The 27,995-nt window shown below is 37.8% G+C and overlaps 1 protein-coding gene across 3 annotated transcripts; it reads left to right on the forward strand.

The window, feature by feature from the left end:
* The first annotated feature begins 1,752 nt into the window (after nucleotides 1-1,752).
* MAA3 (P-loop containing nucleoside triphosphate hydrolases superfamily protein) lies at nucleotides 1,753-27,930 on the forward strand. Of its 3 annotated transcripts, none has more exons than XM_010269030.3 (20): nucleotides 1,753-1,968; nucleotides 2,049-2,199; nucleotides 2,334-2,467; nucleotides 4,442-4,642; nucleotides 14,772-14,963; nucleotides 15,191-15,226; nucleotides 17,199-17,284; nucleotides 17,470-17,520; nucleotides 19,661-19,772; nucleotides 19,856-19,961; nucleotides 23,979-24,076; nucleotides 24,161-24,274; nucleotides 24,349-24,441; nucleotides 24,900-24,953; nucleotides 25,439-25,497; nucleotides 25,580-25,664; nucleotides 25,938-26,306; nucleotides 26,901-27,023; nucleotides 27,118-27,207; nucleotides 27,287-27,930. In XM_010269030.3, exons 1-20 carry the CDS (start codon nucleotides 1,867-1,869, stop codon nucleotides 27,503-27,505), a joined length of 2,475 nt encoding a protein of 824 aa, XP_010267332.1. In that variant the 5' UTR covers nucleotides 1,753-1,866; the 3' UTR covers nucleotides 27,506-27,930. The 3 variants fall into 3 exon arrangements, with proteins under 3 accessions (XP_010267332.1, XP_010267333.1, XP_088746292.1); XM_010269031.3 differs by having other exon boundaries at nucleotides 1,754-1,968; nucleotides 2,052-2,199; XM_088890166.1 differs by lacking the exons at nucleotides 1,753-1,968; nucleotides 2,049-2,199; nucleotides 2,334-2,467 and adding an exon at nucleotides 2,811-2,935.
* Nucleotides 27,931-27,995: the final 65 nt, after the last annotated feature.

Here is a 27,995-nt window from a genome sequence, read left to right on the forward strand (position 1 = left end):
ATCTTTTTTGTGATAAATATATTTTTAATAGTTGTGTATAAATCTATTTTTGTTTTGTTATTTAACAAAAAAGTTTTAATAATTTTTGGAGGTTAAACTATTGTTATTTAACATCTTAAGTTTAATTTTCTGTACTTATTAACTAATTTAATATATTGTTTAGTATTTATTGTATTTTCATTACCAATATATTTTAAATAGTTGTGTATTTTTCACTATAATTTTTTAATAATTATTGGAGATTAAACTATTTTTATTTATTAGAGATTAGACTATTAATTTAGTTTAAATTAGGAGTGTTCACGGGTTGGTTTGGTCGGTTGTAGGTTGTTTAGCCAACTGAATCAACTTGGTCAGGTTAGGAAGTTGATCACCCGAAACTAACTGGCCATTAGTGAAAACCGGACAACTCGGGTTGTATCGTTTTGGGTCAATTTTTTTTGTTTAGTTGGTCAATTCAAAGTATTTAAATTTAAATTAAGAAAGTTATGGTGGCATTATTAAAAATGAATTTAAAAAGTAAAATTATGAGATAAAATATTAATATATATCTATGATCAGGTTATTCGATTTTGGTCGATTTACAAATAGATAAAACGAAACTGATCCAACTTGGTCGGGTTGGGGAATTGTTGAACCAAAGCCAATTGGAAATACTAGGAAATCGACCAACTCAGGTCATCAGTATGATGAACAATTCTAACTGAAATTAATTATTATTATTTTTATTGCAAAAAAATTATTAAAAGTAGTATATAAAATATAAGGGGAAATCTATGATGCGGGAAATATATGGTATTGAAGGAGTTTTGACCAATCAAAATCTACCCATGAATTTTGATAAATAACACTTGACTAGCTACCACGTTTATGATACTAATTGGTTGGTCAACAAATTTTCAGATATCATATCTTTCCCATATCATAGTCAAACCCAAAATACAAATAATTATTAATTATTTTAAAAAGTTAAAAATCTAAAATAGTTGTATACTCTTATGTGTTTTTATTGTTTAGCTTTCACTTAACAAATCTCGTGCATCGAAAAGGTCTCCGTTAGTATATTATAATACGCTATGCAAAATGGTGATGTCTAATGTTAATACAATTTTTTTCATAAGTATAATTCTAAATACAATGTAGATTAATCAAACATTTTGAAAGGAAGGTGCCAGTTAGCTGGTTGATAAGGTCTTTTGCTGATGATGGCTCAATTGGTAGGATTTTTGACTTGTTGTAATAGATACTTGGGATTAAATGCCGTTGCCACCAGGGTTGGGGGGTATTGGGCTAGCCTCTTCAAGCAAAAAAAAGAAAAAAAAGGTTTAATGCTAATTATAGCGGATGCTTGTAATCAAATCACACTTGCACCTGGGTTGGGAGGGGGAGAGGGGGGTATTATTCATAGGGAGATGCTCCCATACACGGTGGATGTGGCAGTGAGGAGCATATCCCAATTCGTTGTGTAGCTGTTGGAGGGAAAAAATAATCATTTACCAAGCCTGCCTCAGTCCAATCTTTTGACTAGGCCTTGGCCCAACACTTCAAGCCCAGCGCAACTCGCAATATATGATGAGAGAGAAGTGACTAGGCCGGGCCCAGGCTTACATTTTAGATCCGGGTTCCAGGCCAAGCTGGGCCTAGTCCCAGGTTATAACCCTTATCATAGGTGCTAAGCCCGGCCCGGTCCACGATCACTCCCCGTTTCTTTGTTTTCCGGTTTCCTCGTCCCAAAACCCTCTTATAAACCCTGTTGCCCGCGCAGCGCACTCCCCACTCGGGGTCTGGGAGTTGCGACTGGTGAAGACAGCTCCTGGCTCTGATTTTCTCTTCGTCTCTCTTACCTGTTTACACAAGGAGCAAGACATGACAGTTGAGACTGTTAAGCATCGCGATGATTTCCATCATAATCGTTTTCACAAAATAGTTCTTAGCTGGGACTATCTACGCCTCCTCAAGGAATCCGACGTAGTACACTTAACTCATTTCTCTGTTTTCTCTCTTCTTTAGAATTTGAATTTAGTTGTAATTTTCTTTGTCTTGTGAAGCAGAAGAACTCCAGAGAAAATGGGGCTGCTCTGGGTCTGAACAAAATAAAAGATACTTACAAAGACGTTAACGAATATATTGGCACCTTCGAGCCGCTCCTGTTCGAGGAGGTGAAAGCCCAGGTCGTTCAAGGAAAAGACGATGAAGAGGGTATTCCTTTCTGTAACTTTATGCGTTTGGCTTTTGCATGATTTTGTGGACTTAGAATTCTAAGTGAGACCCAAAGGTGTGAATTGATTGTTTGGTGATTTTTTCGGACCCTTTGTTTGTCTTTTTGATTGCAGCGTCGGAATGGACTGGATGTGTTACAAGGGGATGCAGTGAGGTTGATGGGTTTCTGAAAGTAAAATTGGGCTATAATTCTGACGAGTGCAAGGCAATATCGGATAATGATCTTGTGTTACTTTCCAAAGAACAGGTATTCTACTGGTCTGCTTGAATTCTCCCCAATTTGTTACGTTAACGAATGCTCTCTGAATTTTTATATTTCATTCTGATTGTTTTAATTGTTTTCTTTTAAGGGGAGATATGTAGGAAAGGCGTCCTCTAAATATGCTTCTCTTTTATCACCAATACAGATGAAATTATTTCAATTATGATGTGAGATAGAGTAGAAGTGTACAAGCTCTTAGGACAAATAAGAATAAGGAAGAGGCAGATCCTGCTAATAAAGATGAACTCCTTTATGTAACATGTACAAAAAAAGAAGGGAAAAAGGGAAGGAAAAGAAGGGGCTATTCTGGGAAAGAAAATCCCTAGAATAGCACACTCATTGTGACTCACCCTCTTGCAAGACTATCTGCAGGTGCCTTTTTGGATCTGAGGCTCCATATAAACAAGAGTTCCAATTTGGCAGCCAGAGACACCATGCCTCTCTAATCTGATGGTAAAGCTTTCTATGGATTTATTACTTCTCCCCCATCTGAGCTATCATTATCTCCCTTTATTTTAAGACATTTATGGTTCATAACAAGAGCTAAATGGAGCACTTGATAAAGGAATAACATCTTTTCTCTCAGTTTGTTTCCTGTTCCCATGGTCCCACCGGCCAGGAATCAGTATGAATCACACCATTACCATTTTGTGAAAGGGTTTTGCCTAATTATGAAACGTTCTGATGTTCCTGCCTTCCCAAATGGCACACAAAACTGTGTAGGACAAAACTCTTGACAAGATCTTAACTCTAGTGGTAAGAGGGCATAGGGAGATAGGGGCACATAGGGAGATAAGGAGATAGGCACTAACTATTTCTCTTAAGTTGAAGTAACCGATAGGGATTGGTTTTTTTTTTTTTTTAAATATTTTTATGAGTCACCTCTTGGCAGAAGAAGTGATGAAAAGATTCTATTGGATTTGAATACCCAGTGCCAACTGTTAGATCTGACACATCTGTAATTGATCCTAGAGGTTTATGGTCTCTTCACTTTGAATTTCATGCCTGCCCTCCTAAACTGTAGGCATGCAACTTGGGTGGTCTTGGGCTGAGTATTTGTTAAAATTTAAATGGGCCTGGTCCGAAGGTTGGGGCGGTGCTGTGTAACTTCTTCAAGTACCCTTGCACACCTAATAAGTTTAAATGCTAGAAACATCAATGGCTAGCTTTATTTGTAGAACCTTCTGTTGGAACAGAGCAATAAAATGAGCCTAGACCTCAAAAGAGAATGGCAGTGGATCAGTAGATGGAAGACAAATTCCACCACATAAATAACACCTGTTTTCCTTGTTGTACCCCTATGAGATTTGGTCATCTACCACCGACATCCTGTCTAGCATCTTTAATCAATTATTGTCCTATTCAACACACAATCCTTCAAATCTTGGCTGCTCCTCTCCTTCTCTCGGAAGATTCTAGCTTTTCACAGATTGTCCAAATCATAGCTGCTCTGGGCCTCTGGCACGTCTCCACATAATCCTTCCTCTTTTTTTAGGCCAAGAGAAAGGTAGAAAGGGTTAAAGATCATGCTTACTTCTGTTGGCATATTTCACCTGCACCCAAACATTGAAAAAAGCCAATCCCATGACTTTGCAGTAAAGGAACGGGAGATTAGTAAGTGGTAGCAATCCTCACTGTGAGATTTGCAAAGAATATACCAGTTAGATGAGATACAAAGGAACGTTTTTCTCTTTTGTAAGTTATATGCTGTGTTTACATTTTTCATGTCCGGTTACTTTTATTGTTTTTACTTTTTAGCTCTACAGCCACTATGGAAACTAAATAAAGTTATACCTAGATTTATAGTATGTTTAGCATTATTCATAAAAAAATAGTATGTTTAGCACTGGTAAAGATGATCGCAAAAGAAAAATAGCATTTGTTATAAGATAAGCATGTATTGGCTGATGATATCTTTAATTTTATTGCTTGGTGCAAATTGGAATGACATTTTTGCAGTTTCAAGAGGGGGCAACACTTCCGAATACCTATGCTTTTGCATTTGTGGAAAATCGTGAGGGCAAGGATCATATTCAAGTTCGCATGTTTCTGGCTGGAGAGGTAAAACAGATCAGTGTAGATGAAACTGAACCTAGTGCAAGGCTATTGAGTATGCGTACCATTGTTAAAGAACTAGACAAATTCTTGTGGATGCTGAAGGTATGGTTCTATTCTAGAAATAGTGATTGTTAATGGAAAATTTGATAAGGTCTTACATAACATAATTCACCAATTATATTAATAACTGGGTTTATAGTATTTGGGTAAGGTCCATTTGAGATATCACATCGATATTCTTTTTAATTATTATCTCTACCAAGGGCAGAGAAAACCTTATGATTCTGATATGGAAGTGTAAATCAATAGAATAAACTAAATAAAGTTTAACTACAGAAATTTTCTATTGAAAAATCTGGTTTATATTTCCCTCTTTTTTTGTTTGAAAGAGAATCCTAAGGAAATAAACAAATAGATAGAATTTTTACATATGGCAATCAGTCCTGTCCCATTGTGGGCTGTAGGACTTTGTTTTGACATTATTTCATGTAGAGAACCATAACCAGCCAAGTTTCAAGGATGAGGCTGTAGATGGTTTTCCTCCCCATGTAAAGTTAAAATTTTTATTGAAATTTATAAATTAATATTGTATAGGAAGCCATAATTATCCAAGCTGGTTTCTAAATGTTTTAGAGAAGGAAAAGGAAACAAAGAGGTGGGAATGGGTGGTTACAAGATATGTGCGAAATGTTGAGGAGAAGAGCTTGGTTGATGCAATGACATTGTTGGTAGGAGAGAAGGTATTGGTTCAATGTGAGGCTGAAGAAAATGGGAAAGAGGCGATTCATATGTCTGCTTGTGAATGTGACTTTTTTTTTTTTTCTGTTGATCCTATTGATGATTAGGTGAGGATTCCATCTGTACAAGAGGAGTTGGGGTTGGCTGTTATAGGTGACAAGGGTGGATCGAGGGATGGTCTTTCTTAGAAAACTATATTCTCCAGGTGTGATGGTGTTTTTTCATCAGTAGTGGAGGGCGAGGATGACACAACTTGTCAAGGAATGTTGGAATAGGACATGGGCACAGTGCCACAACTTTCAAGTTTCAACAGATACAAGCAAGGATAGACATGCTTTCGATAAAGATGATGATTGTGGGTATGATTTGATTGTTGCTAGAGATAACATGAATGTATTGGCTTTTTGAGATGGTGGCAGCCCAAACACTCAAGGATATATTTTGAAAATTATGAGTTCAACAGCCCGAGCTGAATACATCAATGATGTAAGTTTAGGGTGGAATTGGAGTAGGGTGCTTTACTTTTCGATTGATGGCTTGGAGTAGGGTTCTGAAGACATTTTCAGTGTAAAAACTTCACTGAAAATAAAGGAGAAAAATTTGGCAATGGTGCTTTTGGTAGGAAGAGAGATGATTGAGTGGTGCTTACATTTTTTTGAGGAGGCTATTTTCTCAACAAGAAATAGACCTTATAAGTAGAGTGGAATAGAGATCAGTTTGGTAGAATTGAGGAGCAAAAATTGGGCCTAATCTCTCGAATAGAGAATTTGGATGTAAAGGAATCTCACAATGGGCTGACCGAGGAGGACAGAGTGTTAAGGAGACAATTAAAAAAGGAGTTGGAAGAAGTGTTATTGAGGGAAGAAATCAGTTGGAGACAAAAATCTAGACACAAGTGGATTAAGGAAGGCGATGGGAACACTAGATTCTTCCATGATTTGGCCAATGGGAGACGAAGAAAGAATTTTGTGACCAAGCTAGAGATAGGGGAGGAGGTGATTACCAACCAGGATGACATAGCCAGGAAATTTGTGGACCACTTCAAATCGATTTATAGAAGGCCTTTGAGTGAGAGAACAGTCATGGAAAGGGTGGATTGGCCAAGGATTGATGGAGTGGCAAGGTGGCTGGAAAGGGATTTCGAGGAAGAAGAGATTAAGAAAGCTGTCTTTCTAATGGATAGATCCAAGGCTTCGGGTCCAGATGGCTTTACAATGGGTTTTTATCAAGACTATTGGGAGGTGTTGAAAGAGGATCTAGCTGAAGTCTTTAAGGAATTTGCAGACAATCACACTATAAGCCCTGGAATTAATGCCACATTTTTGGCCTTGATACCTAAGAAGAATGATGCCAACCACCTAAAAGATTATAGGCCTATTAGTCTGGTGACAAGCATCTATAAAATTCTGGCTAAAGTGCTCTCATTGAGAATCAAAACAGTCCTCCCTATCATCATTAGTGAAACTCAGGGGGCTTTCATTCAAGGGCGACAAATAACAGATCAGATCTTAATTGCGAATGAGTGTGTGGAGGAAATGAAAAGGTCTAGTAGGAAAGGATTCATTTGTAAATTGGATCTTGAAAAGGCCTATGATTTGGTGGACTGGGAGTTTCTATTAGAGGTTATGCGGAATGGTGGTTTTGGGGACAAGTGGTGTAGTTGGATCTTTGGGTGTATCAGTACTTGCCACTACTCTATTCTGGTAAATAGTACAGTGAGGGATTTTTTTCCAGCTTGCAGGGGTGTCAGGCAAGGGGATCCACTTTCACCATTCCTTTTTACCTTAGTAGCTGATGTGATTAGTAGGATCATTACTAAGGCTGACAACGAAGATGCCATCAGGGGTTGGAGAATAGGGAGACACCAAGTCCCCGTCACCCACCTTCAGTTTGCAGACGACCTAATGATTTTTTGTGAATGAGGTCTTAGTGAAAAGGTAGCAAACCTAAAGGAGCTAATAAAAGGATTTGAAAGTGTCTCTAATTTGAGAATAAATCTGGAAAAGAGTTGCGTGGCAGGTATAAATTTGGAGGTAGGGGAGGTCGAGGCTATTGCGGAGTGTCTTGAGTGTTCCACCTCTGCTTGGCCTATGTCATATTTAGGGCTTCCTTTAGGGGCAAATCCTAGGGAGAGTAGATTTTGGACCCCAGTATTAGAAAAATTTGAGAAGAGATTAGTCTCTTGGAAGAGGAACTATATTTCTTTAGGAGGAAGAATTACCCTAATAAGAGCTACCTTGGCTAACTTACCTACCTATTATTTGTCTGTCTTTAGGATACCAGTTAGGGAAGCTAGGAAGCTGGAGAAGTTGATGAGAGACTTCTTATGGGAGCCGGGACAAGAGAAAAAGGATCACTTGGTTAATTGGGAAATTGTGTGCAGAAGTAAAGAAGAGGGGGGTTTGGGAATTGGGAGGGTAATTAGAAAGAATCAAGCTCTATTAGGGAAATGGTTGTGGAGATGGCCTTTGGAAAGAGAGAGATTGTGGCATGAGGTGGTGGGAAGCATTCATGGGAGGTCAAAGAATGGATGGGATGCTGGTGTATCGAGGCAAGCTAACCTAGCAGCACCTTGGAAGGCTATTCACAACACCCTTCCTCAATTCCTCAATTTTATCAGGTATGAAGTTTGTTCTGGCAACTCTATCCTTTTTTGGGAGGATATTTGGGTGGGAGACACCGTTAAAGGATTTGTTCCCCTCGCTTTTTTCTATTTCTTTGTACAAAAAAGAGGTGGTCTCAAAATTTGTCTCACCCTTGGGAACACCCTTAGATCCTACTTGGGATTTTGGTTTTCGTAGAGGACTTAGGGATGCTGAAATTGAGTCTCTTTCTTTTTTGCTTGGGTGTCTTAATCAGGTTTGTTTGGATCCCTCCAAGCTAGATAAGAGGGTTTGAACTCTTAGACCCAATGGAACCTTCACTTGTGCTTCTTTTTTCAAGTCCATCTCTCAACTTTCTACTCACCAACCCTTTCCGTCAAAAGAAATTTGGTGTAGGCTAGTCCCCCCAAAAATTATGGCTTTTTGTTGGGAAGTTTTCCATGGGAAAGTAAACACTTTAGACAACCTACAAAAGAGAAGACCTTTTCTCTGTATTTCTCCTAATTGGTGTATCCTCTATAGAGCTCACGGTGAGGATTGTTACCATCTATTAGTATCTTGCCCCTTTTCTGCAAACCTTTGGGCTTGGCTACTTTCATTGTTTGGGGGTAGTTGGAGTCTACCAGCAGAAGTTCACATGCTCTTCAACCATTCTACCTTTTATTGGCCTATAAAAATAGGGAGAATTATGTGGAGATGTGCTCGTGCTGCCTTGACTTGGACTCTTTGGGAAGAAAGGAATCTCATAATTTTTCAAGATAAGGAAAGGAACAGCCAAGATTTGAAAGACTGTGTGTTAAACAGGGCAATACATTGGCTGAAGACCTTGGAAATCTTTCGTCAATTCTCCTTTAATGACATTTGGAGAAATTGGTTAGCCGTAGCAAGGTGCTCATCTTTAAAGACCAAATCAATTACAAGCTGGTCTCCTCCACCTGAAGGCTCAATTAAGTTGAACTTTGATGGAAGCAGCATGGGTAATCCAGGATTATTCGGAATGGGGGGTGCTTTGAGAAATGAGAAGGGAGAGATTTTGTTGCTCTACTCAGGTCCTTTGGGAATTGGGAATTCCATCAGGGCAGAACTTTTAGCTGCTGTACAAGGGGTCCAATTTGCAAACCAGCTGGGGGTACAACAACTAATAATCGAGGGGGATTCCAAAGTGGTGGTGGGTTGGTTGAAAAATTCTAAAGAGGCTATGTGGCAATACAAGAATGAAATGAAGAAATTTAGTTGGTTGACAAGGAATATGTTGGTCACTGTACAGTGGGTGGGGAGATCAGCAAATACCTTGTCAGATGTGTTAGCTAAGCAAGAGGTAAATAGGGAAGAATTATTTTGGGCTCAGTTGTGATTCTTGTTTTTCTTTCCTAGTTTACTTGTAAGTTTCAAGGAGGGGCTGCAGCTCGCGCCTCTCACTGGGATGATGTATGAACTCACTCTAATTTGCTTCTGAATCAATAAACTTACTATTATTCATAAAAAAAAAGTATACAGAAGAAGAAATTGATGCTTGATAGAAAAAGGAAAATGCAAAGGGGAGGTACATTTCTTTTATCGATTTTTTTTTTGGGAAAGGAAAAAGGCATGTTGTTTGCTTTCTTGAGGGTAGAAAGACTGGGAAAAGATTTGTAGGGTGCTGCAAGAGTTTTTGAATTTTGAAGATAGGATTCAAAAGGAGGTCACAATCAATAGAGTTGGGGAGTTTGGAAGGAGAAAATAAGATGTTGAGTTGACTAAAGAGTTGTTAATAGAGAAAGGGGCAAATTCAAAATGATGGCAAATGGTGAGAAAGGGGATTGGAAAAAGAAATTAGTAGTGGGGACCAATGGTAACTCTCATGATTGGAGGATGATAGCAGATACACTTATTAGAAGCTTGAAGCTTAAGGGTGTTGTTATCATCATTCTGAAAGATGTAAAGTCTTAGTTGATTTAGTGGAAGTTGAAATGGAAACTACAATGATGCATTTGGAGGTTGGATCTGGCTTCATCACTGCCTCGAATTGGTGTCCACTTTCAAATGAGAAGAGATTGGAGATTGAAGATGATGTCATTGTATGGATCCTGGGTCTTCCTTTTCATTTGTGGAAGGAAGAAGTTTTTATTTCAATTGCTTCATTTTGCACTGTGGGATTGGAGGGTGTGTTTGCATTTGATCTTCACTCTATTGCCATTTGCTTGAGTGGGTTTAAACTAGAGGAGATTTGAAAGGAAGTTGAGATGTTCCTTGATCAGAGGTGCTACTTTGCCTGGTTGACAACATCTGTGGAAGGATGCTCGTCGGGAGGAAGATGAAGGGACCGAAGAGGAAAGCCTACGTGGTAGGAAATGACTTGATGGCTTAAGCAAGAAGAGGAGTTTCAAAAGTTTGGGAGAAAGATTTCAGAGTAGAGGAAAAAGATGGGAGTTTAGTGGAGAAGCTTTGGAACCAGGAAAAGAAGGAAAGTCAACACATGATTGTTTAGTTTCCTAGGTGGTTACTTGTGGTAGTAATGGGGTTGTGAAATGTTCAGAGAGAATAATTAAAAAAATGCTTAGAGAGAACAAGAAAGGAAATGCTTTGGGGTTTGGTTCTCAAGGGGGATTGAGATGGAGATTGAGCATTTCCGTTGAAGATGAGGGCTTGAGTCGAATACCACATGTTGATTTAGTGGGGCAGGATGTTACAACTTACATGTGACTTGTTAATTGACCACATGGGGGCTCGATTGGATGGTCGGTTGGAGTTTGTTTTTGGGCCGGATGGTCCCACTAAAGAAGGAATTATAAATCAGTTGGAGGTTTTTCATGGGTCGGTTCGGTTGATTGGCCCACCGAAGATGGAATCATGAACCGAATTGATAGCAAAGCGGGAGGGGATGGGTCGAGTTTCTATGGGCCAATGAGCCTTGAGGCACATGATCCTTTTTTATTGCACATGAGGTCAAAAGGTGATGGTCTGTCAATAGGCTAGAGTTTGGGTCTATCTTTGTCTTCGTGTAGGCAGAAAGAGAGCTTAGTTGGCTTGTTGATAAGGAAGAAGGTATTAGAATCTTGATCATGTGATGCATAGGGTTTTGTGTGGAGAACACCATTTTTTTTTATAAAAATAAGGGGTTGCGTCCAAGGGAGAGGCATGAACATTTTGGAGAAATGGAAAATTTGAAAGTTTTAGAGAAAGGATTGAAGGACGTTAATGCTTCAACCGATGATGGGGGTGATGGTCAAGTTCTTACTATAGAGAGTGCTCTATGACAAGAAGTTGGTGAGAGTGGAATGGATATTGAGTTGATCCATAAAGGTAGAGGGGATGACGAGATGGTTTGGCGGGATGGAGGGAGAAAGGAAAAATTCATAGTAGAATAGGAGAATGCTAGAGCAGTGACTGCAGTAGAGAGTAAGCCAAAAGGGATGTTTGGAGGGAGGGAGGGAGTATTTAGGATGTTGGGAAGAAAGGCGAGGTTGATGTTGGGGGGTTGGAAGACACTAGACTAGGGGAGAGGAACACGCCAAAAGGGATGAGGAAGCCAAGATAGAGGTCGAAGGCAGTAGAAAGTGGGATGCAGAAAGAGTGTACGAACTGAAAAAATATATAACTTTCCCCCTTGAGAATGATGTTGACAAGAAAGTAGAGGTGAGCCAAATCTTGGGATGTTTTTCTTATGAGGGGAAGAATTTGCAAGGGAAGCATTCAGGTCAGTGGAGGAAAGGAATGATGAGAAGGAGAGAACAAAATTCTCAATGGATACTGGTTTTCTGATGTTTCATTGGAGCAAGAGGAGACAACATCAGAGGGGAATGGTGAGAAGTCTGTGAAGGGGGGGGGGGGGTGTAAGAGAGGGTTCTGGATTCAGATAGGTGTAAGGTCGCTTCTGAAAGGTTGAAGGAAGATAAGGAAGTTTCGTGTGCAGTAAGGCATTTCAAAAATCAAAAGAGTCAGCAACAGATTCCAGTTTCAAAGGTGTTCTCCAGGTTTTAAAGGGGATTGTTTGGGTGAGGTCTAAGAAGATAATGAAGAAAACTAAAAGGCCAACTAAAAGAAGAAAAGGAGAAATCTTGCAAGGAGCTAAAGTCTCAAGTTAATTGAAGAAGTTTTAATCTGCAAGGGAATAATTGGGGTCTATGTTGGTTGAGGATCATTTTGTTTTGGGGCTTTTATTGTGTAATGTTTTTTGTTTTTATGCTTTCCTTATTGGACGAATTGTAGGGGTTTGGTTGTTGGGCTTGTTATAGTGTTGTTGGGTGGTTGTGGTTGGTTTTGTTTGGGGGCTTTGGAGGTTTGTTGTTTCTCTTGGGTGATTGCTTATCACCTTTTCTATGTATTCTCTTTTTTCTTTTAATATAATTTTTTATTTATCTTTAAAAAATGTTTAGAGATGGAAAATGTTGAGAATAATGTTGGTGGTGCTATTGGTTCTATTGAATTAGCAGATATGGTAGTAGAGGAATAAAGAGGATATGGAGGGTTAGTGAGAGAAGTGATTATTGGTAAACTAGGAAAGGATCTTGACAGATAGTGGAAAAAGTTTCAAAGAGATGAAGAGAGTGGAGCTGCATAGCCTGCATTGAATCTAAGGGTTTCAATGGACCAGTTTTGGACTGGACCGCGTCCAGTCCAAAATCAATTTGGCCGGACCAACAAGACATATTGGATTGGACCAATTCAGTCCAAAATATTTTTTTAGATTGAATTGGGCCTGGTCCATTCATAATAAATTTATATTGGATTGGGTTGGACTAAGCCAATATCTGGTCTATTGATATAAGATAAGAATATAGGTGTCAATGGACCGGGTTTGGGTTGAAACCAATCTAAATTAAAACGGATTTGAACAGATTGGACGGTCCAGACATTGAATTGGACTGGTCCAAAATGGTCCAAAATATTCATTGGATTGGAATGGATCTGGTCCATTTGTAATGGACTCACATTGGACTTGATCGGATTGGACCAAATCCAGTCCAATTGACACCTCTAATTGAATCCAAAGAAACTTAAAGGACCAAGTAATAGCCATCTTGTTTATGTTACCAAAGTTCTTTCATGGTTGAAGGTTTTATTGGTGCAGGGCCTTGTAACAAGTCCATAAGATGGAGGGTGAAAATTAAATTGAATAATTTAAAGAATTATGGAAAATAGGCTGTTGGAGATCAGGAGATTTTTGCAAGGATTAAGGAGGAAATGGAGAGTTTACAGGATAATCAGAGGGGCAAATAAAACCTAGTGCTAAATATACAGAAGAACAAGGGGAAGAGTTAGATGCTGTTATGGACCAAGTATGATAGGTTGGGGCGGGGGTGAAGAGTTGAGGTTGAATGTGGAAGTACAAGTTAGTAAACTGATGGGATTATTTTGGGTGGGGAGTAGTTCTCAAGAAAAGCATTCTGGAAGCTAGAGAAGAGGAATAATGAAGGATTCAAAGGAAATGGTTGAAGGATTAGAGAATGAGGAGTTTGAGATGTGATTGAATGAAGGAATTAGTAAGGTATAATAATTTGAAAAGGTGGGGTTGGGTCAAAGGGTTAATTGGCATTTTTTTTTTTTCTGGATGTGTTTGTTTAGAAATTGTGTAAGGGTTTGGGTAATGGGCATCTCTGTTGTTTTCTAGTTGAAGGGTTTGTTGTCCTTGTGGTGTTAAGGGGTTCTCTAAGTTAGCTTATACCTTATCCCCTGTCCTCTTGTATTTTTAATAAATATTTTTATTTTATTATCATACAAAATCATCTGCGTTTCATGAACAAAGCTTTATATGGCTGTTCTCTCTACATTAATTTAAGCTTTTGTTAAATTTTATAAATTAATATTGTGTAGAGAGCCATAATCAACCAAGTTTTGTAAACAAGGCTGTAGATGGCTTTCTCCCCTACATAAAGTTGAGATTTTGTTAAAATTTTTAAGTTGATATTGTGTAGGGAACCATAATCAATCTGGTTTTGTGAACAAGGCTGTAGATAGATTTTTCCCCTACGTGAAATTAAATCTCTTTATGTAGAGACACAAAATAGTAATAGAGGTAGAAGAAATTAGAAATAGAACTTTGTTTTTCCTCGTAGACGAGGGTATGCAGATTAGCAGTGAAGATATGAAAGATTATCTTACCCCTATCTCAATGAATCTGGACTGAGATTTCTCCTCCTTTATTTGTTCTCCATGCCTCTATTTTTCTTTCTCTTTTAGTTTTTGCTCATAGCTTGCTGGAAAGTTACTTAACAGTTTAGCATTAACAAGATGGGCTTTAATAGAAACAAAGGTGGTTAGATAACTATCCTACCCTGCTTCTCTCAGAGTGCCGTGTGTGTCCACTTAAAGAGGGGCTTAAGGGGAGAAATAATGCTTCTTTTTATGAGAAGATATGTGATGTCCCAATTAGAGTAATGGGACACTTCATAAATAAGAAGAGGCCGGGCCACTTATATAGGTTTTCCTAGTTGACTGACAAAGCAGACCCCTTATAAACATGGTCCAAGCCCTTAAATTAGTTTAGGGTTTGTTGCCCATTTAATTGTCTACTGCAGACCCAATTATCCTCTTCATTAAATTATTTTAAATTGCTCATTCTTTATAAGCTATGATTGGGAGTAGCTCAACAACCTTATCCCAGTCAAGCTAAACTAGATTCACAATGCTTCGAGGCTTCAACAGCGATGACTTGTTTTCATCCTAATCCTTCATTTTCTCCCTTTGTTTCCTCTAAATCTTTCTTTTGATATTAAGACAATTATTTTTTTTACTAATAAAAAGTTTATTTGATCAATTGAAACAACCTACAGATTAGATGCAAAATTTGTCATACTGTTCAGGAAAATGCTTAGCCTTTATATATGAACTCGTTCCATTGGTATCGGCTTTTTTGTTCAATTTCTAATCATAATTTAGTTATCCTAACTGAAATGCAATATTCTCTGCAGATTTGCAGTTTATCAACTATTCTTCGTGAATATGCGGCTCTGCGGTCTGTTGGCTCCCTTCCATTCAAGGATTTAATATTGTCGGCTGCTGAAAGGGATGCATATCCTGAAGATCGGGCCTGGAAAATTCCTAGAGCACTTATGGAGTTTCTTGAAAGTAATCATAATACATCGCAACTTGAAGCCATACGTGTGAGTCTCCAAAATCCTTACAACATATTCTTAATTCTTGGTTGAGAATAGGTATCACCTATCTGCTGACTAAGTCAATCTGCAAGGGCATATTTTACTAGCCTTATTTAGGATGTTATTTCTTTATTTGTTGAAACAACCTTATAGAATGGTCTTTTCATTTGTTTCTGTTTTTCTTTAAAATTAGTATTCCATCAAATATTTTCTAAATTATCTTCAAAATGCAGGCAGGCCTGTCACGTAAAACCTTTGTCTTGATACAGGTTCGACTTGTCTTCTATCAGTTTCTTTTTTGTGTATTTCAATTTAAATCATGCATATCCCACTTTCTGGTTGTATTTATTGGTTCTAAAATTGCTTTTGCATGTTTAATTGTTAATAAAACATTTGGGAGTTTGCTTAAAAAAAGAATATTTGAGATTCTTTGTAAGTGAACAATTTCCTTAGAACTGGATTGATCTAGAGATGCTTTAACAAGTGCATATTCAATACATGCTACTAGAACTATTAGACTTTCTGGGTGCAGTATAATATGTGGGTATTATCTTTAGGTTAGTTTTTTGATTTGTACAATAAATCAAATGCAGATTGCAGAAACATTTTTTATTGGTTGTGCAGAAAATGAGGAAAATAAATGTACTGATAAAAAATAAGGAAAATAAATGGAAGTGAAATAATAACCTAGTTTTTACAGTTTTGTTGTGTAGAGACCCCCCCATCACGCACATGTAAAAAGAAAAAAAAAACATAAATAGAAGAATAATCAGTTCCTTGATTTTCTCTTCTTTTCCTAGATTATTTTCCAGTTAAAAGTTTAAGGAAGAAAATGAAAAGGAAGTATGGGGGAAAAAAAATCTTGAATCTTTTCTCCTTCTACAAGTCACCTTCCACAATAGGGGTGAAACTTGGGCAGTTTGGGTCAGGTTTAAGGTCAACCAAGGCCCCACCCTAAGGCTTGGTCTAAGTCACGACCCCAGATCTAGCTGAAGGATAAGCCTGTTCTTCCAACCCAAGCCCAACCCAAACTAAAAATTGACAGAGTTGGGTTGGGCTCAGGCTTGGGCTGGGCTAGAGTTATCAGTTGGGCTTGAGCCTTAGGCAGACCTAATGGGTCCAATGTATGTATTAATTATTATGTATTATGTAGTTGGGCCAGGTCTGGGCTGGGCTAGGATCAGGCTAGGCTGGCCTAGCCTGAAAGATGAAAAAATCTGGGGTTTTGGGCCCAAGTCCATGGACTGAAAATCTAATCCCACTCCGTCTTAAATTTTAGGTTGGGTCAGATAGGGCTTGGGTTGGGCCAACCCATGTTGCACCCCTATTCCACAAATCATGACCAAATCACCTTATCTCTGCACAGTCCAAAGCGTCCTCTTTCAACTGTGCTAGACATTCATCTACAGGATAACATTCTGAACATCTCTTGTTCAAGGACTCTGCCGAGTGCAGATCTACAGGTGAACACTTTAAAATCTTTCCTAACTTGTGCATTTCATTCTTGTGTTAAAATTAGCTTTACTGGTATTAAGTTATAAGACATCCTACATTCATCTGTTTATTGAGGTTTTCCTCTTCTACAAGAAGATGCTTATGTTCTTGAGGTAGACAACTAGAGATACCCATGAGTGGAATGAAACAAAATCCTTTTGTTGACTTGCGCTTCCTATTAATTAACAGTTTGTAGGCCTGATCTTCTAAATGTTATTAAACTAGGACAAATGGTGAGAGCAGTTCATTGAATGGCATGCCTATATTTATGAGCTTTGACCTTTTTGGTTATACACTTTTAATTTCTAGGCTTCATAGAAAAATATGAATTATGCTGCTGTCAAGATTGAAGATGTTATGAGGCATCTGTAGTATTCTAAAAAAGGCATCTGTGTTATTCTAGTTAAAACCATTTTTTTAGCATTCTGGTTAAATCCATTACAAGGTCAGCATTATTTATTCTTGTTGTGGAGTATTTTTAACAAGCTTGACGTGTTTTAGCTTGTACCTTAACATTCCATTTTCTTATCAACATTGTAAAAACATTGTGATAACTCAACTCAACTCAACTCAACTCTTAAAATTAAGGTGGAGTACAATATTGCATGTTAAAAGAAAAAGAAAAAACCTCTGCACTACTTGTGTATGTTTATATACCAGAGGCTTTTTCCACTTTAAATATGCATATAACTAAAAGGAACTTCTTATGTTGGTGTCCGTAGCACCTGACCATTTGCTTCCTTCTAGGGTCCCCCAGGAACAGGGAAAACTCAAACCATCCTTGGGCTCCTTAGTGCTATTCTGCATGCAACACCAGAAAGAGTGCAATCCAAGTAAATCTTTTGCAAGTTTTGTTTCCACAATTATTTGATAATTAAATTACATTTTATTTTGAAAATTGTGTTATTCTTTGGTTTCATTCCTGTAAAAATAAAATAAGATAAAAGAAATTGGATGTGTCATCATTCATACTTCTATCAGTTTGAGACATTTGATATCTATTTCCTGTTTGATGCAGGGGAGCATTGCATGATGCTAAACGTCGGCCTCTACTTCCCATTGAGGAGAAGTATGTTTCAATTACTTAATATTAGACCTTTAGTTCTTTTGGTGTTCAGAGTTGGTTTAAGAGGATCAGTGTTTTCTTTAGGTTATCATTTTCTGAAGTATGGTGAAATTTCCTAGTCATTTTTCTAAGTAATATATTCTGAAGAAAAGGGTTTGTAGAAGGTAGATTACACTGCCTTTGCTTATAATCACTGTTGCTTGTTTCAAAGAAGTCTGTATGAGAACCTCAATAAGTTATACCATGCACATGGACACACATATATCGATATATGAGTATACTATAATTGCATGGAAAATCAATGTTAAGGATGGTAGTTGCTTATCTAGATTTTATGCTAATGTACATCTTTATGAGCAATTGACAGATTTCCTTGGTTGCAAGGTGGGCAAGGTGCCCACTACATACCTGGGTCTTCTGCTGGGGTGAAAAAATACTTAAAAAATCTTATGTGATCTTGTTGTGGAAATGTGGACAGAAAATTGGCCACGTAGAAATCCAAGTATCTACTCACAGGGGCAAAAACCACCTTGTTGAGTATATTATCTCAAGTGTCCACTTTTTTCATGTCTTCATTCCAAATGCAGGTTGAACCGTTGAAGTGGCAAAAAACTAGAGAAATTACAATGAAATTTTCTATGGAGAGGTAGGAGGAAGGAGAAGATGCACTTAGTTGATCAGGATGAGGTGTGCCAACCGATTGTAGCTGGGGGATTGTGAGTTGAAAAACTAAAATTGATGAATGCACAGCCCTAACTGGTAAATGGTTTTGGACGTTTAGCTCTCAACCTCAAGGATTTTAGAGGCAAATCATTGTAGAAAAGTTTGGTACCAGGAACTACAGTTGGGATCCAGGTTTCAGTAATGAGAGTTATGGTTGTTTATTTTGGCGGGGCCATAGAAAGTTTCATCTTAGCTTTCTGCAAGGTGTTAGATTAAAATAAGGGGTGGGAGATAGAGTATGCTTTTGGAGAGACACCTAGTGTGATGATGGAACCCTGATGGATAGGTTCCTGCCACTTCTTATCTTGGCAAATAATATGGATTCTTTGGTGTCAGATCTGTAGAGGCACATGGTGAAGCTGTCACATGGTGCCTAACATTTAGAAGAAATCTAAACAACTGGGAAATTGAGGACCTGGTATCCTTGGTCAGTGTGCTCAATGCCTCACTCCCACGGTTAGATCAGGAATATGAAAAGATATGGAGATGGGAAAGCTCCAGGAAATTTTCAGTGAGGTCATTCTTCAAGAACCTAAGCTTAGGTGGTAGATCGATTTCCTATACAAGGAAGTTTGGGTGCCTCGTATCCCCTCCAAAGTGGCTTGTCTGCTATGGGCTGCTATGTTTTTTTTTTTTTTTATGATAATTACTATGGGCTGCTATGTTAGACAAGTGCTTAACCAGGGACTGCCTGCAGAGTTGAGGTGTGGGCTGTTTGGCGCTCCAATCATTGAGTTTTGTGCTTTGTGGAGGGGAGAGGGAGACTACAGATCATCTTTTCTTTTCCTGTCCAATAGCCAGTGGGGTGTATAATTATTTTTGCAATCTTGTAAACCTGAGCCAGTGCATGCCAGAGCACTTGAAGTCCTGCAAGATTGGAAACCTAAATAGAAGGGGGAGAAAATTATGGTGTGTGGTCCCAGCTATTGTAACTTGATGTCTATGGAAGGAAAAATCTCAGAATATTTGAGGACAAAAAGCTCTTCATATGAGGAGCCAATTATAAGGTCAATGGGGACAATTATTTATTGGTTATCCGTTATCAGTTCAGGATATTATATATGCAAATTACAAAAATTCTCCATATCATGCATGCTTCAACCTAGAAATATTTTTTTCCTTGAGTTTTTTTGTATATTGGCTACCATAGTTTAGCCTTCTTTTGTATAGTGCCTAACTATACATGATTATGAATGATTTGCAATGTTTTATCCACCACTCAAAAAAAAAAAAAAAGAAAAGTAGGACACATGGTTCTTAATAGAGCACAATGACAGGACAAGATTTGTGTAGCAAGCCCAGAATAATTCAGACTAAAGCTGCATTGAGTGGATTTTTTGGTAAAACAAATAGAATAATTGGTAGTAAACACCAATCTAAGTAAGAAGGGCTTATTAGGCATCTCGTTGGAGGTTTACAGATACAGGCACTGGAACAATGCATCTCCATGGTTGACAGATATTAATCCTAGAGATAAAATCATGCCCATTGATGGCGACGATGGCTTTTTTCCAACCACTGGCAATGAGTTGGTAAGTATATTTGTTCTTTTATTTTTGGCATTGATGACTGTATATATTCACGATCCTTCTAAATTCACTTTTTTTTTGTGCAGAAACCTGAAGTAGTTAATTCACATCGCAAATATCGTGTTCGTGTGTTGGTTTGTGCTCCATCCAACTCTGCACTAGATGAAATTGTGTTGCGCCTTCTAAGCACTGGTAGGAGTTTCTTTATTGTGCACAACTTCACAATATCTTCATATTTCAGCTAATTACTAATTTAATTGGGTGGAGTGCAAACTTTGAGGTGATTTGATGATTTTCTGGATGATTTTTACCTTTTAAAGAAAACTTCATGTTTAAGATCATCTTTATCCTTTTTAATAATTTTCATGTTTTCTATTTATGAATTACCTTCAGCCTTTGCTTATCTTGGCTCAGTTTGAATTTTTTTTTTTAATAAATGGTGGAATTTCAGTAAAGTGAGGTACTGAAAAGGAAAAGATACTATACATCGGTTCTCTAGCATGACACAATTGAGTAAACTAAAATTTTCTTCACACCTCAAAAGCAGATTAAACAATTATGTGACCCCATCCTTCCTGAAATGGTCTTGCCGGAAGCCCATGGAGAGCTTGAGAATGCTCACCCAGTAAAATGCCTTCAACTCTATTCTACTAATAAGTATTTATTTTTTTTTTGGAAAAGGTAAAGTAATATTTATTGAGAAAGAAATACACACAAGAGGCCGAAATCAGTCCCAAAACAGGCTGACTGATCTATTCAGCAATTACACAAGCCATCAAGACAAAGAAAATAATACATCTGACACATTACAGTTTCTAAAATCTGCCACCACAGACAACCAAGAAATCAGCTTGCCCACTAACTTCTGGGTTAAGTCCTCCAGACATAGAAACTTGTTACTGAACACCCTTCTATTCCTCTCGGTCCAGATACACCAAATTACAGCACTTGGAATCATCTTCCATAAAGTCTTCTTTTCTTGCTCAAGCCCAAGATATGCCAGCAGCATAACAGCTCTTTTACCGACCTCGGCATCAAATTCCAACAGCTCTTTTGCTCAAGCCCAATAAGTATTTAAAAAAATCCTTATGTTACTTCCTTCCAATTCACCCCAATATACAACAAGTGGGATCAGATTCCAGAGTATTTTACACCTCCTACTAAGACCATTCATATGCCACACTTAAAGCACTCCAAGTGGATTCTGAGGCATGAACTGATGACATTTGAACAATTGTAGCAAATGGTTCCAAGTCACACTAGACAAGTGACTTTGCAATGAATTAGCAAGTAATTGACCACTACACTAAATCCCACACAAAGACTGCATCCATCAATGATTATTATATCCTTGTCAGGTAGATGGCCAATTCTTAATAATATACAGTCCAAACTCAAAGTGCCTGTCCATATAAAAAAATAAGACTTTAAATTGGGAATGAGCTTTTTCGTAGCTACCTCAGCATGGGAGAATCAGATCCTAAGCCTTCTAGTTTGTCATAAAGTGATATTACCATTACCAAGAACTATCCAAGCTATTTGCCCCACATAATCTAGCATCAGAAGTACCTGGTTAGAATATGGTATGGCTGAGTGTCTCCAATAAAGCTGCCAAAGAATGCAAATCATATAGATTGTGCAATAGGAAAAGATAACCATAAAGTGTTGCCACACTCACAATCATAACACTTCTTTGCATGGCATCTTTATTTGAAGCAAGGTTTGAATCTGGATGCTCTTCACTCAGAGGTCTGTCTCCACACGAAAAATTACTGGTTCACCTCCTCCTGGTTTAAAAGTCACGTACTTAGAGAGCTTATTTGTTATATACATTTTTCCCTTCTAGATACTGGAGTTGTAGGTGCTCTGGATGGGTTTTGTCTCCTAATGCATGGGATCCTGTCCATATTAGAGATGGTTCTTCTCCATAGACTACGTCTCTTCCAGAGCTTTATTCATCATCCCTAGAGATCTGATTCCTTCACCTTTAACTTTAGAGGTGCATACTTGTGATCATGCCACTTGATGAAATTTCCTTAAAATCATTGGGACAGTCCCACAAAAAATCATCTCTTTAGCTTCTCCAATCTTGTGGCTATCAAGGCTGGGATAAAGATTGTTGGTCTCTTTTGAGAAACTATAATAGTAGTTTTAATAAGGCAATTTGAATTAATACGAGTCCCTCCTCCCATCCCATCCAGCTAATTTCCTCCTGAATATTTCCATTATTAGATCCCATGTCTCCTTGGAACTTTAGTTCTTACCTGAAGGAAGGCCCAAATAAATTAGAGCATTCATTGGCAATAAGAAATCCATCCAAGATATGACACCCAGCAATAAGCATCCTCTAGAAAAGTGAGAATGTATTGGAGAACCTTTCTCAAGCAATTTGCTAGAATTTTGGAGATTAGCTTATAAATGTTCCCAATTAAGTTAAAAGAAAAAGACCATTACCGGATTACCCAATGTTTTTATTTTTTTGTTTGATCAAAGCCATTACCCAATGTTGGTCCCAGCTAACCTGTAATTGATATAAAAACAAAAGTTGGTCCTAGCTATCTTGAGTCTTGGGAGCAGTGGACTGGATATGAACCTAACCTTTAGTACTTTATTGCACAAAGTGGATGCTCTCAGACTTGAACCTGCATTGTCATGCTTGTCAGCCAAAGATACTACTAACCACTACACCAAGCAATCACCCCTAATGCTCCCAGTAACAACAGTGAAATTTGCTACTCTAGAGATTGGATTGGTGGAAAAAATATTTCATCATCCTAATGAAATCATGCTTATGGAAAGCTAAAGGGACCACCCATTTGGGTCTATAGTCTTATCACCATTTTTTATGGAAAAAGAAAAAAAAGAGTTTATTAAAACTCAAAATGTAACTGAGTTCATCATCATAAAGGTGTGAAGACAACACCTTAAAACCTGACTAAACAAAGATACAAAAATTAGCAGACTGACCCCCTGTAAACTGACTAATCCGATATACAAACATTAGCAGAATTTTGCAACTCTAACAGGTCCCAAAACTTTTCCCCCAAATTCTTATCTATCAATCTGAGTAAAGCCTGGTAAAATCAGCACTGAATCACCAACTAATTTTCCAATATTTGTCACCACTCTCTCCACTCTCCGGACTTTGCCTTCAGAAGTCCTTTTATTCCTCTCCTTCCAAATGCCCCAACCTTATTTCCTTGAAATTTCAGCAACCTTACATAAGATGAACAAGTGGCAAAATGATTCATCTTCCTCTCAACAAATGTAGGACACACTAGCCATGCTGTAACCTCAACTTTTCAAGTGATCCACTATCCATGCAAAAGCCAGCCTCCACTCTCAGAGGTATATGATTACCACACCTCAAATACCTTCAAGAGAAGAGGATTCCATCTGACCTCCAACTAAAGCTGCATAGATAGATTTCTCTCTAAATCTTCCATTTTTCAGTACTTCTACTACAACTCATCCCTTGATGAGTTTGAAATCTTCTTCTTCTCTAGTCTACTCAACAATGGAACACACTCCCCCACCTTACGATCCAACAAAGGTCTTCTAAACTTGGGGTGTTACACCAATTCCGCCCCCCCCCAATAGAATTATATGTTGTCTAGGTGCCATCTTAACAACTATACCGTTGGTACCGCAACAGGTATTATACTTAACTGAAATGTGAAAATCAACACAGAAGAGTATCGATACTTTGAACCCTTCTTGTAGCCGATCAGGAATTCTTTCTTGTTGTTATAGTCAAAATTTAAAAGGTATTCAGTGTCTTTTTTTCTTAGTAAAGGAAAAGGAATTTCATTAAAATTGTTAGAGAATAAAAAGCCTATTCAGGGGCCTCATGTAACAGCTTATGCTTTTAGGTCCAAATGGTTTCGTGAGATGGTATCAGAGCCTGTTGACCAAGTGATCTAGTGTTTGATCCTTGTCATCCTCATTCCTCGTTATATTTATTAAATTTCAGCACAAGGTATGGGTGAGCCTGTGCTTATTGACACTTCAAGCCCAATGAGCTTTCGCGTGAGGCGGTGTGTTAGAGAATAAAAAAGGCCTACTCAGGGACCTCACCTAACAGCTTAAGATGCGAGAAAAATAAAAAGATTACAACCTATAAAGGTGTTAAGGCAACACCTTCAGAACTTATACATTATTTTTCCTTCAACAACAAGGGTACTTACTGTTCTAGTTAAATGCTGTCAGGTATTCGTGATGAAAATGACCATACATATAATCCAAAGATAGTGCGAATTGGTCTAAAGCCACATCATTCTGTTCAAGCAGTATCCATGGATTATCTTGTACGTATATGACAATTATGAACAGAAAAGGGAATACCATATTTCTGATTGAATCCATATAGTGTGATTAATTCCCCTCTGCAGGTGCAACAAAAACTTTCTGGCATGGATCATTCTATAGCTGATACACGAAAACCTGGTGCTAGACCACAAGATCTGGACAATGCCCGTGCTTCCGTTCTTAATGAAGCAGCCATTGTATGTGCATTTTCCATGGAAAGTGATTTACAACATCATTTTAATCGTATTGGTAACTTACGGATATTATGCAGGTTTTCTCAACCCTTAGTTTCAGTGGTTCACATCTTTTCAGTAAATTGAATCATGTTTTTGATGTCGTTATAATAGATGAAGCTGCTCAAGCTGTAAGCTCCTTGACCTATTGTGATTATGTTGTATAAATTTCTTTAATGCTTATTGCTGCTTAGTCGGTTCATGCTTTCCTCATGATTTTGCACTCTGTGACTGCATGCTATATTGAAGCCTTTGGTTGTGTAGGGACCATATTCCACATGATGGACACCTATCTATTTCTTCTTTCTACCTCTTCCATACTTAAATTCCACAGCAATTACAAAAAGGACAATGCCATAATCTCTATTCAGCTGCATTGGGGATGATTTGTATGCTTACCAGTTGTGGGATGCATTATATAGGAGTATACAAATACATTTTCAAATTTTCACAATGACCATGCCATAATCTCTATTCAGTTATATCAGAAGATCGTTTTTCTCAAAAAAAGGATTGTTTTACTCCTGCCCATCTTTAATCTTGCACAAGTAATTATTTCATGTTATATCTAATTATCCCTTGTTAACAGGTGGAACCAGCAACTCTTGTCCCATTAGCTAATGGATGCAAACAAGTATTTCTGGTATACTCTTGTGCTGACTCTTTAATGATTCCTTGTAAATTTATAATTTTTCTATATATAGGAAATCATTTATTTTATAATCTTTCCATAGCTTCTATTCTTTCCTGTTCATGGATACAATTGGTGGTATCAAGTGCAAAATAGAAGAAATTGCAATTGCACAAAGCTGAACAAATTTTGCTACTTTAGATTCTGGCAATGTCAAAATAGCATTATGCCAGGTTAAAAAAACTGATAGTGATAATTGGTCATCAGCATTAGTTGCGAAGCACATAAAATGAAGCTTGCCTGTGTGGACTTGGTAAAAGAAAAAAAATAAAAAAAATCATGGAGTAAATGTTCAAAATAATCAATCTGTTCTTAAAGTTGCTATTTGCCATATCATTTTCATGTATAAAGTATTTGATTCTTTATGTGATATCTCTGTGGCTTCTTTATTGAGAAAATATCTGATTTTTCTCTCATGGATGATTTATCAATTTTAGGTTGGTGATCCAGTTCAATTGCCAGCAACTGTAATATCTCCTACTGCTGAGAGATTCGGGTAATGTAACACTTATCTTGTAATAATATTGTTAATTAATACCTCTTCAATGGTGTGATATGTTTAAAATCTTTCATTGTAGATATGGCATGAGCTTGTTCAAGAGATTCCAGAGGGCTGGTTATCCGGTTCAGATGCTGAAAACCCAATACCGCATGCATCCAGAGGTTAGTCTATAAGAATTGAGTTATTTTTTTATTTATCTTGTTCTTCAAATAGAAAAGATGTTTGCTACCTGGCTCTCTCTCTCTCTCTCTATATTTTTTTTATCAATAGGCTATGCCTCTCTTTCAATGGATCAATTTACTGGAAAGTGGGAAAAAGTCTTGAATATGTGACCTTGCAGAAGAACAGAGTTTGCTAATTTATGATCACCTCTAGTAGTTATCAAGACAAAATTTATATAGTAAATTAATTGTTCAAATCCACCTTTCACACAGATAAGAAGCTTTCCTTCAAGGGAGTTCTACAATGAGGCTTTGGAAGATGGACCTGATGTCAAGGACCAAACTGAACGTTCATGGCATGCTTACCGTTGTTTTGCACCATTTTGCTTCTTTGATATAGAAGAAGGGATTGAATCACAGCCTTCTGGAAGTGGTTCTTGGATAAATGTTGATGAGGTCGAGTTTATTCTCCTCATGTATCATAAATTAGTGACAAGATTTCCAGAGCTGAAGTCTAGCTCTCGATTAGCCATTATATCTCCTTACAGGCATCAAGTGAAGCTGTTCCGTGAACGTTTCCATGATACTTTTGGTGTGGAATCAGATAAATTAGTAGATATAAACACAGTTGACGGATTCCAGGTGATGTAGCTATATTTCATACAGCTCTTTCTGTTAAATTAGGGGTAGTTAATTATTGAATTGATAAAAAATATGTTTTTTTTTTCGTACATAGAATCCATATTAACATGTAATGGCTGGTTCCTATTCCATGGGGATTCTAGAGGTTTCTTAGAGAAGAAGCTAATTCAAATGGATTATTTTAATTATTTCCCAAATTAGTATAAATTGTTTTATGATCGAGTCAGTTTTTGCCCATGGAGATATTTGAAGGAGGTTATCTAAGGGCAAGCTCCACCTTTCATCAAGAACATATACAACTATTTCTTTGGTTGAATATCTGTGTTGCCTAATTCCTGATGCCATTGGTGGAGATGGGGTTATACTAGTTGGTGAGAATCATAGGGTAAAGGAAAACCTTAATATCTCACTTCATGGAAGCTGAGGTCATCAAGTGGGACCCGGGGTCACAAGAGTGGCATGCATGCCAATACAAAGGCAGTTGTGTGGTCACAATTCATTCTCATAGCATAGAGTCTATACAGTGTTTTTTCACATACTAGCATTTGCCATTTAAAATTACCCTTAAGTAATGAAAATGCATGTTCTTTACAGGGCAGGGAAAAAGATGTTGCAATCTTTTCATGTGTAAGGGCAAGCAGTGATAAAGGTATTGGGTTTTTGGCGGACTTCCGGCGAATGAATGTTGGGATTACCAGAGCAAGGTCTTCCGTCTTGGTAGGTCAATTCAAGCTCAGATATTTTCCCGTGAGACTAGATAAAACTGAATTCCTCTTCTGGTTTAGGTACTGAATTTTAGATGTGCTTTTAGGTGGTAGGCTCTGCATCAACACTAAGGCGAGCAGATAAGCATTGGCGGAATCTGGTGGAGAGTGCTGAACAGCGAAATTGTCTCTTTAAGGTGAACTTTTTCTCCTTTATTTCTGAATTGCAATATTCTCCTCTACCAGAAAGTCATAATCTATTAGTTATATTTGCAGGTTTTGAAACCCTACAAATCATTCTTCACTGATGAGAACTTAAAATCCATGGAAGTGAAGCACCAAACCATGCTTGAAGCAATGGAAAACCAACTTGATGAGATTGAAAATACTGGAGTCCTCTTTGGTAATCCTGTTGGTGTTGGTGAGGGTGATCAAGGACAAATGGATGAAGATGACTATGGAGATGGAGATGATGGGGGCTTTGATGAGGACTAGTCCCATATTTCGTCAAACTGCTCTGCGTAAAAGTCCCACCTTAACATGGTGTGGTAGGTCTCAGAAAATACTTGCAGCTTGTGGTTTGGTGGTAATGTCTGTAAAACTGGATCGAAGGTCACAGTGGAAGGCGAAGTCAGGAATAGTTATACCATCAGATCATTCACTAATTATTGACCCAGGATATTGGTCATTTTCTTTTGCCTGGTTCACTGGTCCACTCCAATCCGGTTTTGGAACATTGATTGGTGAGCAGTGGAAGAGGAATGTTGTACCAAAACTTGGCTATATGTATATTGAGATTTACACATTTGTTTATTACTTTATTTAGCATTAACACAACTGATTTATTGAGAACAAAAACCCTGTCTGAACTATGTAGTAGAGCATTGTAAATTTATTATAAAATTCTTTAATGTCAACAACTTTGCTGCATTTGTTTTCAGAAAATAGAACTACCTATCTATTGTCTTAAAGGACCATTTTGAAG

The sequence above is a fragment of the Nelumbo nucifera genome, chromosome 6 (assembly GCF_055504915.1).
Source record: "Nelumbo nucifera cultivar China Antique chromosome 6, China Antique-T2T, whole genome shotgun sequence".
Taxonomy (NCBI): Eukaryota; Viridiplantae; Streptophyta; class Magnoliopsida; order Proteales; family Nelumbonaceae; genus Nelumbo; species Nelumbo nucifera.